General features: G+C 41.5%; 1 protein-coding gene across 1 annotated transcript; it reads right to left on the bottom strand.

The window, feature by feature from the left end:
* Window positions 1-1,202: 1,202 nt before the first annotated feature.
* LOC119515521 (zinc transporter 10-like) lies at window positions 1,203-15,047 on the bottom strand. The gene is given in 5 exon segments (XM_037811560.1): window positions 1,203-4,484; window positions 7,261-7,500; window positions 13,529-13,606; window positions 14,247-14,408; window positions 14,411-15,047. Coding segments are annotated over 5 exon segments (1,446 nt in total). The 5' UTR covers window positions 14,877-15,047; the 3' UTR covers window positions 1,203-3,984.
* Window positions 15,048-15,934: the final 887 nt, after the last annotated feature.

The following is a 15,934-nucleotide window of genomic DNA, read 5'->3' as shown; positions in this document are numbered from 1 at the left end:
TTCCATTTGAGAAGCTAGTGTCCTGGTTCTACCTGTGGCTACTCACATACAAATCCATTACGAAGCACAAATAGGTGACGGGGCACCAGGTGAATGACAGAACCATACAGCAGGCCTGCAGTCAGTGAGAACCACCCAAAATAATCCTGAAATCCAAATCAGGTCATGTTTTCTCACTTTTTTTTAAACCTATCCTTTTTGCAGTCCTTAACTGCAAGAGATGTGATGATATATATTTAAAATATATTTCAAAGCAGAAAATGTGTATCTGTCTACTAGAAGAAAATGAATATAAGTTGGCAAAGGATTAATTAACCTAAATAAATATTTTGTTTTAACATCTGAACTTGTCATTGGCTGTTTATCAGGAACCATTAAAAAGAAATATCAAGTTTAAAATTGATAATTTTAAATATAAAAGAGAATTAAATAACTTAACCCCAATTATCAATGGTACTTATATCCAGTCTCATTTAGTAGTGAGTTTATCAAATTTAGGATACTCATGAATTGAAGAAATCATCACAGAATAGTGAGAGAAAAGGCTTTTTTGTTCATTTAATTCACTGTTTGAATTATTCATCTGTATAATCAGATTTGTAAGGATTTTTTTAATTCTATTTTTTCTTTAAATGTTCAAAGTTCCTAAGTAGAGGCAACTTCAGTCTTTACTAATAACTCAATCTGACCTTTAAAAAGTATTTTAAAGACTGCATTTTGCAGAATGGACTATATTAAATGGATTACTGGGCCCTGAAGGGACTTTACTCAACACCTTCCCTAAACTACACTTAGTTTAAGCCAGTGGTTCTGAACCGTGGTAATTTTGTCCCCAAATGGCAACGTCTGGGGACATTTTTAATTGTCACAACTAGAGGGATGTGCTACTGGAATCTAGTGGGTAGAGGCCAGGGCTGCTGCGTAACACCCCTCAGTGCACAGGGCAGCCGCCTCAACAGAGAAATCTCCAGCTCAAAATGTCACTAATGCTGAGAATGAGAAACCCTGGCTTAAACATAATGAAAGATCCCACTACTTCAGAGGGCAGCTGCCTTATTAAAATCCAAAATCTGCCTTACTGATTTCCCTGATCTTCAAAACACCCATTCCTACTGAATTGGAGTTCCTGATTACTCCCACTACAGTTTGGTAATTCTGTGGGGTGGGAAATGTAACTCAATATGAAGGAATATTCTAATTCTTCCTCAAATAATGTCTCTCTATTTTATTGATATTTTGTCAGCAATGGAGCCTGGTAGCTCTCTGGAATGTTCACAAGGGTCAAATATCATAGGGAAAATTAAACTCTGTTTTCAAAAACAAAGTTTAAAATTAGAAGATAAAGGCAGACATACTATTTCCAATAGCTGGCGCTGAAATAGTGTGGAAAGCGCTCTTTCTATAGAAATAGAAAAAGTACTAGAGGGTAGATGGCAATTTCAAAGAGCAGTGGTAAGGCCTTTTCCCCTGAGCTACCTTAGTTTAGCATGCAGACAAACTGATCCTGACCTAACACACAGAGGTTCCCACAGGCTTCTTAAAAATTATTTTCTATTTTGTGAGAAACAAAAAAGAGGAAATTTTCTGAAATTAACCTAAAGAATTCCAAAATACCAAACTGGGTGGCAGTATTTTTCTAATCTCCAAGAAAAATAGAAGTGTTGCAAATCTACTGTTCATCAGGTACCAAAGCCACTGAGCAGGGCTGATTTGAAGGAAACAAGAAAAACTCTTGCATTTCCTTGCAAGACTTAAAAGGCAGGACAACTCAAAGGAGAGTAAAACCCAAGTGAAAATACCACACAGACTTTGCATGCATCACAGTGCCTGGGGTAGCAAATTCAACACCTAACTCAATATAAAAAGGTTGTTGTTAATTGGCCTGTTTGGGCCTTATTAAACACACTCAGCTAATCTGTCTTTTAAAAGGTGTCATTTCACACTAACTACTCCATAATTTGGTATGTTCACAAGTGTAAATGGGAAGTACTTTTCTGAAGTTAGATTTAATCATATTAGAATTAAATGCTTTTTCCTTTCCAGAAAAATACTTTGAGATTAATTAAAGAACATTATTTGGATGCAAACTAATACACATTCCTTTAGCCAGGTGCATGAAAACTATGAAATTAGAACTTTTCCTTTTTAATAAAGACATAATGATGTGAAATCAAATTAGTTTTCAAATTCAGAAATGAGAGAAAAGCTCTTCACTGGCTCCGGGGTTAGCCATCTCAATCAACACGTATGTCAAGAACTTGGCCCCACATATCACCATGGTGAGATTCATAGAGAATCCCCTGGTTTCTATGAGTACATGCCACACCTTTAACTAAAACATAAGTGTTGTCTTGCATTTTACACCCTTTTTAATTATAAAGTACCTATAATGTAGCCTGATAAACTCCTAGGGATAAAAACATATTTAGGCATTTTTTTCTGTTTACCTGATTCATGACCAATTTAAACTCAGATAATAAATTTTCAAGGAATCAAAAATTTCCTATTGTATTGATCACAGCTGCCTACTTCTTTTAGCCTTGGAATTTAAGATGGACGCTTTTTAAAATGGTGTTTGTTCTGAAACATGTGGGTGCTATTTGTATTACCTATTCAAATTTCTTGTGAGTCCTGTGCAGATTCTTAAAAGGACCCAAACCTCCATCCAACCCATGAAAAAAGACGCTAGTGTTCTAGTAAGTCACCTCCCAGGTCCTCATACTTATTTCAAGACTTTTTTGATTAAAATATTGATGACTAAACAATCTGTTAGAAACATAATAGATACTTTTATCAGTACTAATGTAGATGGGTGATAGGTCTGAATTGGATTCTAAGAAGCATATTTGAACTTGGTAATATGGGTCAAAGATGTAAACGAAAATTCTAAGCTCCTCAAAATACATTAAAACCAGCAATTAAATAAATACTCATTTCTCCCCTTGGACATAGACTTTTCCATCAAGTTGTTAGTTGGTAGCTATAATAAATACGTTTAAATGAAACTAATTAAAGAAAAGGCAATCTAGCTTATTTATTTGGCAGAAATGAATACTCAATGTGATATATTCTTCTATCCCACAAATGCTTATTTTCTCTTGGTAAATGCTATAGATCAATATAATCCTACTGAAGAAGCCTCAAAGGAAATGGGACAAATAAGTAAATCATTAGTAAAGCAATAAAGGAAAACAGTTTCAATGGAACTGACTCTAAAAGACAGTCATTTAAATACTTGTGTCATACTTGAGAATGAAGAACTATTCCCACACTTCCAAGTGAAATAATTGAATCATTGGAACAACCTACAGCTGTAATCCTTTTCACAGCAGAAAGTAAACATTAGTTTTTCTCTCCACCTCTCAAAATGAAGAGACAATGCAAAAGCACTTTCTTTTGGATACCCCACCAAAATCTACCTCTTCTAATGTTGTGAAAACATCTTCCACCCTAGTAGGTATCCATTTTACATGTATTCAAAATGAGTCAAAAGAAAAAAAAAATGTGTTTGCAGTGACAAGAACATTCCTCTATAAATGATCTTCCAAGGGAGTGGGAAAATAAAGTTATCATGGATTTTAAAGTTTTTTTATGTACTTAGGCTCTGGGCTCACCTGAGAGCCAGTTAGAAGCTCTAATCGGTTAAGAAAACAAAGTACTTTAAATCCTCTGTGCACAGTCATTGAGTCCCAGCCTTCAGTGTTCCTGATCTATACACTAGTGCAGTGTGCTTTAGAAAATGAATGCTCAAACTAAATTGTTGAAGACCCACATTAGATGCCCAGGGTGATGCTAAGGTGTTATCTGTCACACAAAAATTATACAAACAAGTTCAATTAAAATCCCAAATAGCCAACCCCTTACTGAACACAGAGAGTGCACATTGCGAGTCTGGTCAGTGCCTACAGTCCACAAAGCTCTTTCCTTAAGCCAAGCTGATGGCCAAGTTAATCAATTGTCCAGTCTGCTTATGTAGGTACCAGGTTAAAAATATGTGATGTTTACATAATGTTGGTCCTCTTGAGTATTTTTAAGAGCAAGTCCATGGTTACTCAGACAGCCATCCAAAGACACTTCAATAGCCACTTCCGTGATGTCTCTTCTGCTGAGGCCATCACTTTGGTATAGATCTAGAGTGGAAGAGTCACTGTGCTCAGCACAGCTATTGACATGGACCTGGGGCAGTGCTCTGGGGGGACAGCACAGCTGCTTTGCACAGCTCTTGGAGATGCAGGGTGAGCTGCAGAGGAAGAGCAGGTCCTTCTGCTCCTGGGATTCATTCCAGTCCACATTTTCAAACTGGATGGTCACATTGTGGATTCCTGCATTGTGGAAGATTTCTCGAATTTTTATACTGGCATCCTGATAGCCTCCATCCTTTGGATACTTGATGTGCAGGGTGGCAATGGTCTTTCCACTTGTAAGTTCCCAGATATGCACTTCATGTACACTGCTAATTCCAGGCACACTAGAAAGTTTGCTCACTAGAACAGAAAAGAGCAAACAAAAGCCAAGTTGAGTGCTATTATCAAAACCATGAAACTAGGAGAAGGGTATTGTTCCTGTAAGCATTCTTGCCAAAACAACTATATGCATCTACTAAGAATAACACAAAGAAAAAGAGCCATATCTCTAAGGGTGCATTTCCCCATAACTGTCTTTCTCCTTTCTGAATCCCTGTACAACATGATTTTTGGCCCATATAAGACAATTAAAAAAAATGGGTTTAACATCAAAAAAATAATGCCCAGGGTTTGGGGGTATATGAGGAACAGACACGCTAATGATCTGCTGGTGCGAGTATCAAGTGCCTACCTTTTTTTAAAGGGAATTATTTGGCAGTGTGGATGAAAATCTTTAAAATGTGGATACCCCCTTAAACCCAGAAATTCTAGTTCTAAGAATTCATTCTAAAGGAAATAACCATGGATGTTATAGATATTTATGTAAAACAATACTTTGGACAATGCTTTTTTTATATTAATGAAGACATGGAAACAACAGGGAAACAGTTAAATCAATTATATAATGAATGGGATATGATACAGGCATTAAAGAGTAAGTTGCAGGAGGACATGTAAGGATATGGGAAAATGTACATGTTAGGTTGGAGTTGTTCAGGAATCCACACAATGCAACGAGTCATGGTTTAAGTAGAGAGTTTAGGGTTTATTAGAGGAAGAAAGCAGGTGGGAGTCAGCAGAAAAAAAAAAGAAAGAAAAGGGCTCCAGCTCTCTATCTGAGAGCAGCATTTTTTAAAGGAAAAACCCACGTTGGGATGGAAGGGTGTTGGGGGGAGAAGTGTGCCTGCTGAGTGTGTCTTGTGCCTTGATTGGGTGAGTGCCTATTAATTTCTGGGCTGACTGGTTGCTAGGGTTCTGAGCATTATTCTTCTTTGAAATGTAGCTGTACTATCTATCTAGGGAGAGCAGGCCTTTCTGGTTGCTCATCTTATAGACATATCTGACCTTACCTTACGTGCCTTTGAGGCACCACTGTGGCTGGAACAGCATTGAACAGCCTTCATTCTTTAGTTTATGGGGCACCTGGTATCTATGAGATAAGCAGCAGGGCCCCTGGATCAGACTCTTCTTTCTGGGGTCTGATAGTACATATGATTTTTTTAAGTGAAAAAGTGAACAGCTCAACTGTATATAAGGCATGATCATTTTGTTAAAATAAAACATCAAAATATATACACCAAAATATTAAGGTAGTAATTCCTGGGTGATTGAACCAACTAGAAGAGGTTTTTATTTTCATTTGGGGGGGGGGTAGGGGAGGGGGGCTTTTCTGTATTTTCCATACAAAAGAGGTGATATGGAGTAGTGGTGATGAGCAAAGACCCTGGAGCTAGCTAGAGTTTGAATTCCAGCTTAGTCATTTACCATCTACATAACCTTGGGCAATTTACCTAACCCTGCTGCACCTCAATGCCCTTATCGGTGCATGTAGGATTATTTTAAGAATGCAGAAGAGTTAGTATAAGTAAAGCCCTTAGAACAGTACCGAGTATGTAATAAATGCCATAAAAGTGTTGCTAGTGTAATTAATATCAATTTTTTAAAATTTTTAAAAAATATTGCTTTATTAAAAGGCAATGTAAACTAGTATATATCACAAATTGTTTTGTCTATGTTTGTTTTGTTTTCTCAACTGGGAAACAAGCCTCTGGGAGGGCAAAGATAATACTGCATTATCTGCTTCTCTGTATCTCCTCTCCCCTCCCCACAACCTCTTGTGCCTGCAGCACTGAGCAAATAGTAAGTGTTCAGGAAATGGAGGCTGATTATTTTAATGCTTCTGTACAATAAAGGAGCCAGAGAGGGGATGGCAGGGAGCTACCCTTCAGAGAACAGTCACATTGTAAATTGCACCTTCATCTGAGGAGAGTCTAATCAGGGCCATACAATGTATTATGATCCATTTGAATCTAATTACAGGGACCTGTCATAAAATAAGATTGTCAAAGTTTCAGCCTCATAGTAGGTCTGGGTTCTGCATCATGTTTACTGGCTCACTAGTGATGCAGTAGCAGATATGCATGCATATAATAACAGCAGATATGCATGGAATAGTCAGTTTCCATCTATAAAATATAATCTCCATTCAGAAACACTAGAAATAAAGTTGTACATTCACTTTCTCACCAACAACTGAATAGTTCTCATTTAGAAACTCTATGAAATCTCCAGAAGTTTTCCTCTCAGATGCACATTACTAAAGTGAGAGTTTGACCTTCTGTTTGAGTAAAGCAAAGAACCAGGTTTCATTATTAAATAATTCATGAATAATCTGAAATTAAAACACTGTCTTTTGTACAGTGTCATAAGAGACATGGGTCTTGCATGCCCATGAAAAAACAACTAACTAGAAAGCAGGATCTAGAATATGGATGATTTATGCTTTCAGAATATGAAGAATAAAAAGCACATTCTTGGCAGACATGGCCTTATTCAAATTAAAAGAAACCTCTGACATAAAAATATAAATAGTTGAGGAATGTGTATTGGCCCCAGCACTACATTCTCAGAAATTTACAGTTGAGTCAGTTAATCACGGGTCAGAAAAGACCTTTGGTTTTTGCAGTTGAGTCATTTTACCAGGGTACAAAACACACAATGGGATGCCTGTATCTCCTGGTGATTTAAAGCATTTCAGAAAGCACTACTCAAACATTGCATTGAAATAATGCTGGGCCCTTGGACGGAATAACATTAAATTGACACACGTTCTAGGTTAGAACCCCATCCGACTTACTCAGCTCTTCCATGTTGACTCCCTTGGGGACCATGTGTAGCAGAATGGCTGCAGTCTCTCTGATGAGTGGAAAGGCAGATGACAAAATGATGATGACCATGATGACAGTGAGGCTGGGGTCAATGTAGCACTGCCAGTTACACGGGTCCTCAGGTTCCAGAGGAAGCACATAGAATATGATGGCCGCAATCACCACAACCACTGACCCCAGGGTATCACCCATCACATGTAAAAGTACACCTGCCCGGAAGAAAGAAGGATGGCTAAGGCACAAATCCAAGTTTTGAGAGCCACGGGACATTCTGCAACTCAGGTTTCCAGGGATATTGATACCTGTTGCTATTTGTTTTATTTTTGGTTAGAACAGCAGGATGGATCAGCATGCGGAAATAATGGCAATGGCTTCTCAGAAAATAAAACCCCAGGCCACCCTCCCAGGACCCAGAGAACCTGGGAAATAAAATAGTCTAGGAAGATTCTGAGCTAGCAGACAGCTAAGGGAAAAGGCACTGCCATCCCGTAGTGCACGTCGCTATCACCGCCGTCCATCAGAGAGCATCCAACTGGAAAGGAGAAGCTGTGCAAATGATTTCTTTTCCTTTCAGGCAAATGTCTGGGCTTTAAATTGTTTTCAACATTGTTAAGAGGAGAAAGTACCAAGATACATCAAGAGAGTGGTTCCTTTTATTCTTTATCTTTCTTCTACCCTGATCCATTTCCCCCCTTCCATGTTTGCATCTGTCTTCTTAAGCTGTGGTCATTTAAACTGTGTTTGATTCAAGAAGTGCTCAAGAACAAAACCTGACACTGTCTTTGTGAGCAGTTTTCCACTGACTAAAGATCCATTTGGCACAATAAAATAAAAGTAAAATTAAAAGGTAAATTAGCTCATCAATTTTAACAGCACAAATAAAAGAAGTTAAAATAAGGGAAATTGTATATGGTTGAGGGGCTGGTAATGTAGGAACTCTCTACTTCTGTGTAATTTTTCTGTAAATCTAAAATTGCACTAAAATAGTTATTTTAAAATTCTACAAATAATGAAAATTAAGAATGCCTTTAATTAAGGGGACATAAATTATGATGTAGAAAACACGCACTCCTCAGCAAAGATTCAGATGCGCAATTACTTGTCAGACAAAGACTAAAATGGGATTTAGCAAATTAAGTGAAAATTTTTATCAGAAAGCTTGTAAAAAGTAAACACAATGTATTTTTTACAGAAAGCAACTCAAATATTCCTATTCAAAGTGCAGTTTGTAGGTCAGCAGCAGTAGCATCACCCGGGAAATGCAGAATTTCAGACCCCACTTCAGACCCACTGAACCCAAATCTGCATTCTAACAGGATCCCCAGGTGATTGTAACGCACTGCTCCAGAAGGGGAAAAAAAATTTCATATACATATACATATATATATATATACATACATATATATATATATACATACACATATATATATATATATATATACATATATATATACATATATATATATATATATATATATAAAGAAAGGTCTGCTTTGCTTCTCTAAATATGCCAGAGATTCACTCAGAATTATAATAATCCAAATTACTGATAACTCACTCAAGGCTAAGACTGAATGGTATCACTTTGAAGATGCTTTAATTGGGCTAATTCTTCTCTCAGCAACACTTGGAGGATTCTGAGTAAGGTAAGTAGCATTCTGCAAACACACTAGATGTAATTTGTGATGACTTTCCCCCCAAAATTGCAGGAATAAAAAACACCTAGGCATTTTCTTTTGACTGTTTACTTGGGGTAACAGGATCCTGATTTGATAAATAACAGCCCCAATTCCTACTTCTGACCCCCTTCCCTACCCACCCCTGCAAAAGAACTTCTTCCTTCCCACTCCTTATCCTGGGCTACAAAGGGAAGCTCAAACCTTTCTCAAGAGTTGGTCTACACACTTTATTCCACTGGGAAAAAACGAAGATACAAGCTTTAAATTTCTTCAGGACAGTACAAAACACTACCATAAAAATTTATAAACAAAATTTTGAAACAAAAATATTCCCTATACCCACTTAATGTCATTTTCACTGCCTGAGACAGGGTGTTATTTTTTTCCTCTGATTGTTTCATGCATGTTCCCCTCATTTCTTCCATTAGACTAAAAGTAACTGGCAAGTAAAAGCTATGCTCTAAGTTTCTTTTCACTACACTGTAGCACTGGAGGCATGTAGTGAAGGAACACAGTAAAAGAGTATGTGCTGGTTGACTGACTCATAACTCCCATGATGTAAAATAACTCCTGCCCTTTTCTTAATAATAATTGAAAAGATAGCTAAATTTATGCACCAGGCATTGTTTTAAGTGCTTTACATGTATTTACACATTAAATCCTCCTAATGATCCCTTGTGATGGTTACTTTCAGCATTTTACAAATGAGGAAACTGAGATGCAGAGTAGTTCAATATCACACAGCTGGGAATTGTTACAGCAAGGATGTAAGTTTTGGTCATACGACTATAGAGCCACTCTGCATCCTACCTCATATAAGTCCTAAATTCCAATTTTAGGTTTTCCTAAAATTCTTAGGCCCACCAGGCGCCCCTATGAATTACATAAGATGGTCACATTCAAACTTGGTTTTCCACCAAAAAAAAACCCACAGTATGAATTGTGGTCTGCATCCCAGTGCACACTGATACAAACTGAAGCAAATGTTTCCTTAAAAAATCTACCCTTACATATGATTTATTGCTATTTTCTATTTTTTTTATTTCAATCACTTCTAATCAGTTTTTCCAAATGCTGATCCTAATTCACTAAATTGATTATTTTATGACCCAAACTATCATGACCTTCAGTTTGATGCTACTTAAAGCGTCATACCACCAAAGTCTGCAGATTTAACATTATAATGTCTTTGCTGGCCTCCCCTGCAAAGATGAGGAAGACATTATCATTATCCCCTGGGGGCCACAGTTCAGTGGCAAAATTTTGCAGCAAGTGTTTCAATAACCTGCTGGGGGAGGAAGAGCATCCCCTGGGATATCTCAGAGAAAGTTTCCCAAGAAGTGTGCAGTTTGGGTGGGTCTCTGAGCAGGAGACAGGCAGGGGGGCAGGAGAAGGCATTCTTGGCAGAGAGAACTGAGGTGGGGGGGCTGCAGATGGAGGACACACTTGTCAAGCAACATGTGAGACTGGTGTGCTAAACCGGGAATCACAAAACCTGATCATGTCTTTATGAGCCATGGAACTGGTGAAAGTTAGTTAACCTCTCTGAGCAACAAGCTTCTCAGATTATTCAGATAATAATTACATGTGCCTCACCTCAGAGGCCAGTTCTGAAGAGTATGTGAAACATCTGAAAACCCACTGAAAAGTGTACAATAATGAAAGCAAGGAGGGAGACCTGAGCTGCGAGGCTCTGCTAATGGTGGGCACCAATTGTTGAGTGGGTCCTCTGTGCTGGGCACTGTGCCAGCCACCAACGTAATGCTCACAAAAACACAATGATGTTGAGGAGGCACAAAGGAGTGAGGGAGAAAGGCCAGAAGGCAGTGAAGGAATGGGAGTGTGTGAGGCAGTGAAAACGAGAGGAGGAGAAGAGGAAGTGAAGGGGTGAGAGGGAGGCAGTCAAAACATGGGAGAAGGGTATAAATGTCTAGAAAGGAGTGTGGCACCAGGACATGCAAGCCCTTGCACAGCAGCAGTGCCTATGCCTTATTCTGGATGCAGTAAAGATGTCTGAGCAGACTCTGACATTATCACATCTGTGGTTCAGAAAGATAAAGCTGGCAGTATCTGAGAGGCAAAGATCACCACTTGGTGGAGAGTTCAATCACCTGATTGCTTGCAACACTCTCAAGATAGTTTAGCAAAGGTGGCAAAACTCAGCACTTGGTCCTCACCAAAAAACAGCTGTCACATAACATGAATTGGTGATTTGCCGTAAGTTAAGCTTTGATAAGTGTCCCAGCATTTGCAAAAGCCATCAATGCTGCTGAATTTGTTGAATAACTGAAAACACTGCATCTGCACTGGGCACTAACAAGTGGTTATGAAAGAATGAGAGAATTTTCTTATGGGATAAAAACAGAATTAGAAAGAAATATCTCCTCAACAGGGATTCATTTTCATATAATATCAGAATTAAATTCATTCATTTAAGTTTATACTGAAACATCATTGTCTTTCTGTCACTCTGTCACAACATTTCTGTTGCATGCTTGAGCCTATTAAAGAAAAACCAAACTGACATTGATGACAATTTAAAAATAATTCTGATTGCACTGTGCTTTACAGTAGAAGATGGGGTGTTTCTTAGAATTATTTTTTTTTAATTTCCATTGGAATAAGGGGAACAGTAATGAAAATCAAGAAATGTTTTTTGTTCATAAGGAGTGCCCATTAGCTGTTACCCCTGCAGATCTGGGGGAACACTCCTGCTTTCTAGAACAGTTGCTTGATTGGCAGAACCATAACCACCCAGTAGAATGTGTATACTGGAAAAGCAAGCCATCATTCTCCAGGGGCCAGGGGCAAGGTGCGATGATGGGGGGAGCCAGAAATGTGAAGCAGGGGCCCAGGATTCCAGCTCTGGCTCTGCTGCTAGCTGGGGTGACTTGGAAGAAGTCACCAGACTCTCTGAGCCCTGTTCATTCATCTGTAAAGGGAAGGGGTTGGAGCTAATTTTCCCTGTCTTTCCAGCTCTAACTTTCTGTGGGCCTGTGAGGTGCTGCCTTGACTCGTAGCTCCAAAATGACACCACAAAAGACTGAGGCCCAAAATGTGGAAAGGCTGTGATGGGCCTGTTAGCTCTGACACAACACTGAGAAGAAGCAGCCGGAACGCAATGAGCTAACCCTAACTAAAGCAGTGTAGCTCTGAGTCCAGCTCCACCACACATTACCTGAATGACAGGAGTACCCACCTCGTGAGGTTGCTGCGAATACTACCTGACTCATTCACAAATAGTGTCTGGCACAAAGTTCACACTCAATAAAAATGTTAGCTGGTATTCCACCTGCTTCTGTCTAAGCACTTTACATGCCTTTCCTCACAACAACCCCAAAAGGTGGGTACTCTTGCTACCCTCATTTTAAAAATGAGGGAATCAGAGGCTTAGAAAGGTTCAGTAACTTGCCCAAAGTCATAGAGCTCTTAAATGGCAGAGCCGGGATCCAAACCCAGGCAGCCTGAGGCCAATTCTGCTCTTTCAGATGCTGCACCGTTCACCTCTATCAGAATCTAGGCATGCACTTTTATCGGTACCTGTGGACAACAAGGCTCAGCCAGGTTCAGGCAAGGCCTTTCACCACTTTTGTTTTTCTACCTGGGAGCTACAATAACATTGGACTAAAATTTAGCAAGATCATGCATGCCCCTAATATTATGCTTCCCAGTCCAGGTCACAATACTTTTTAGAAGCCCATGCATTGTTTTCCAACTTCCTTATAGGTGTAGGGAATTGCTTTGTAAAAGAGATGTAAGACTCTCAAAAATAAAGGCATCTCCTCTATTAGTATATATAATTTCCACCTAAGCCCCACTACAAATTTCTCCCAACCATCTGAAGGTAAAGGGTTGCTTAAACTTTGGTGAAATTCCAAACGTCAAGGTTGGGGATTGATACCTTCTGGAATCACTCTGAAGTATAGCATGTGCCCAAGATGCTGGAAAGCAAGGATGCTGTATACAGTGCAGTCTGGTGAGAAATGCACCTCTGCCCTATGCCCAATGCCTGTGACCTTGAGCATGTGGTGGGAGGAATGCTAGTGATGTGCCTCCCACGTGCCTCACCAGAACCCCTGCTTTGGGCCTGGATGTGGAGAATCAAGTGAGTCAACAGATCCTTCCTAGAAGCAGCTTTCTGGCACAAAGAACTAGGGCAGGGAGGTCATTCAGCAAAGCCATTTACCTTGGATAGCAGCCCATTTAATTTCTTCCCACTTTTATCAAAATCACATTCAATTAAAATAGGCCCCATTTCTGTTAGTGATCTCTATGGGCAGGCAAAACAAGTAAAGCAGTAACACGACTTTGGTGTATAAAGCTCTGGTGCAGGCAGCACTCCATAGGTCTCAGTGGAGGGAGGACAAGTCATTGGCAACTAGTTCCTACCTCAATTGACACAGTGATTAGGCAAGAGACTAGGGTCATAGTCTATGCATGTAATTTGCCTACTTTCAAACACACTATTCTTTATTAAAAGTCAAACAGAAATGAGGAGTCTAGCACAGCCCACGTATACCACTGAAAAGAATTTCAAATTGACCCCAAATCTTCCTACCTCTGATATTCAAGGCTTCGGACTTTTTCTCCTTTCTCACAGGCTCTTCAGGCTCATTCTGGGTGTTCAGGGAATCACCTGCATTCAAAGAAGAAATCTTGTGTTGTGTATAAGTTCTACAAACAAAAAGAACCAATGGACTCAAAAACAGGTTTCGTTATTTTAATTCCTACTAACTTTTCAGAGACCCTACCCCTCTACACACAAAGTCCAGAACAGTTCACTTTGGCCTTTAAGTAAGCCATGGGATCCATCTTGGACTTCATTCACACTTAATTTCAAGATTAAAAAAAAAAAAAAAAAAAAAAAGGAGACCAAGTGAGAACTGTCTCCCAAACCCAAACTCCCAAGGGGGCAGAGGGATGGGCAACAGGGGAGGGAGAATAGCTAAGTTTAGGTAGCAACTAATGAAGGCAGAAGGGAAGGGAGAGTGCTATCTGTTCCCCAGTAATAGTGACTGATTTCCAAGAAAATCAATACTCCTATGCAGAGATATCGAGGTGGGAGAAGGCAAAGGGGACCTCGGGATCCTGGAGAAAAAAAGATATCATGGGGGGAGTGTGTTAAACTAGTAGAAGAGAAGTAAAGGGTGACTGCAAAGGAAATGGATTAAAAAGACTCAGCAGGCTGGAGGAAAAAGAGGGCCTGGGAAGAGAGGCAAGGAAGAGATGGGAGGAAGCAAGTACAAAATGGTCCAGAGCATACATCCTAAAGGCACCTGCTACGTTTGAGAACACGGTCGCCCCCTTCGCCTCCTTCCTTTCGGCGGGAGCCACCCGGAGAGTCACAGCCGATTCCGAGCTGGGGACTGCCCAGGTCGCGACTGGCTGCCGACCCTCGGCGCCCTGGGGGCCCCCGAAAGCGCTGCGGACCCCGCCCCGGCCAGCTGTTGCTGCTGCTGGCGTTGGCCCCGGCTACAGCTGGCGAACCAGGCGGCGCAGTCCTGGAAGACGAGCAGCCCCACCACGTTGACTGCCAGTCCCAGGGCGCCGACGATGAGCACCAACTCCGGGTCATCAATGCGCTCCGGCCGGGCCAGGCGCAGCACGGCCTCCACGAAGATGGTGAAGCACAGCGCGGTGAGGAAGACGGCGTTGCTCAGCGCGCCCACCACCTCGGCGCGGGCGTAGCCATAGGTGGCTCGGAAGCCCCGGGTGGGACGCCGGGCGATGTAGCCGGCGCTCAGCCCCACGCACAATGAGATCAAGTCCGAGAGCATGTTGAAGGAATCCGAGAGCAGGGCGATGGAATTGCCCAGGTAGCCTGAGACCAGCTCCGCCACGAAGAAGGCGAAGGTGAGCACCAGCATGAAGATCAGCCGGCACGTCTTGCCTGAATAGCGTCCCATCTCGTCGTGAGACGATCCACGGATCGCCCAGCACCGCCCAGTGCGCGCCTCCTCGCGGCGCTCAGTGGAGACTTGCGCGTCCCGGGGCGCAGCGGTCGCCGCCGCAACAAGTGGGGTCGCGGCGCCGGCGCCCCTGACGCGGTGGAGGCCTGGGACCCGCCTCCCGGGCTTCACTGACGGCCCTGAACCTTGGGCTCTTCATAAGGCGGAGGCAGAGCGCCCCCAGCCTCTGCACGTCCAGAGTCTAAAGGAGTGGCCGCGGAGGCGGCGGTATCTAAAGAGACCTTATGTCGCTGCCGGTGGCCTCTTCTCCCTCCCTTCGGTCCAAGGCCAAACTTGGCAGGTGGCCACAGGCCAGTGTCTCTTCCTCCTAGGACAGAACTGGGCAGACAGGGGAGTTTCTAGGAAAAGGGGGCATGTCCAGATTTCAGTCCTCACAGGCACCCCCTAAGCAGAAGTGGGTTTCACAATGACGCAGCTTCTCTGGTTTCTTCCGATCACCAATGCCCTCAATGTCGACTCCTGGTGATAAGGACTTTGACTGCTGTGGGGTGTGTTCTCTGTAGTGAACATGGATACTTTCACGTACCTGCTGCTTGCATTACGGAGTCACTATTGAAGGAGATGTGTGGCTAGCTGGCTGGGTAGGCATTAACCTGGCCTACTCTGCCCTCAGGGGTGCTTCCTGCTTTTCATTTTGTTAAATTTGAGCAAATCCCTCACTCGCCTCCTCCCCCCAAGCCCCAGCCCCCAATTCCACTACCACTTGTAGAAGAGCTATTTTATCCTGCCTGCTTGCTCACAGCCTTTGGAAAGGACACATAATCATTTGTTACCCCCTCATGGCACAGCATCACCCCATTTCTCTCTCCAGATTCTTCTTCCTCAAGGCCTCCTTCCAGAGGAGAACCACAGGCAGACCTCCAGGAGAGCCCACACCACACTTTTCTTAAGCATCCGGCAACCATCCAGCACTGGGGAAAGCACTTTATAATAGACACAAGTCCCTTATCCACCAAAGAAGCCAAGGCAGATCCCTTCTGTATACTTGTCTCATT

Source organism: Choloepus didactylus, chromosome 2, assembly GCF_015220235.1.
Source record: "Choloepus didactylus isolate mChoDid1 chromosome 2, mChoDid1.pri, whole genome shotgun sequence".
NCBI lineage: Eukaryota > Metazoa > Chordata > Mammalia > Pilosa > Megalonychidae > Choloepus > Choloepus didactylus.
Note: the sequence above shows the minus strand (reverse complement) of the source record. Positions and strands in the feature narration are given on the sequence as shown.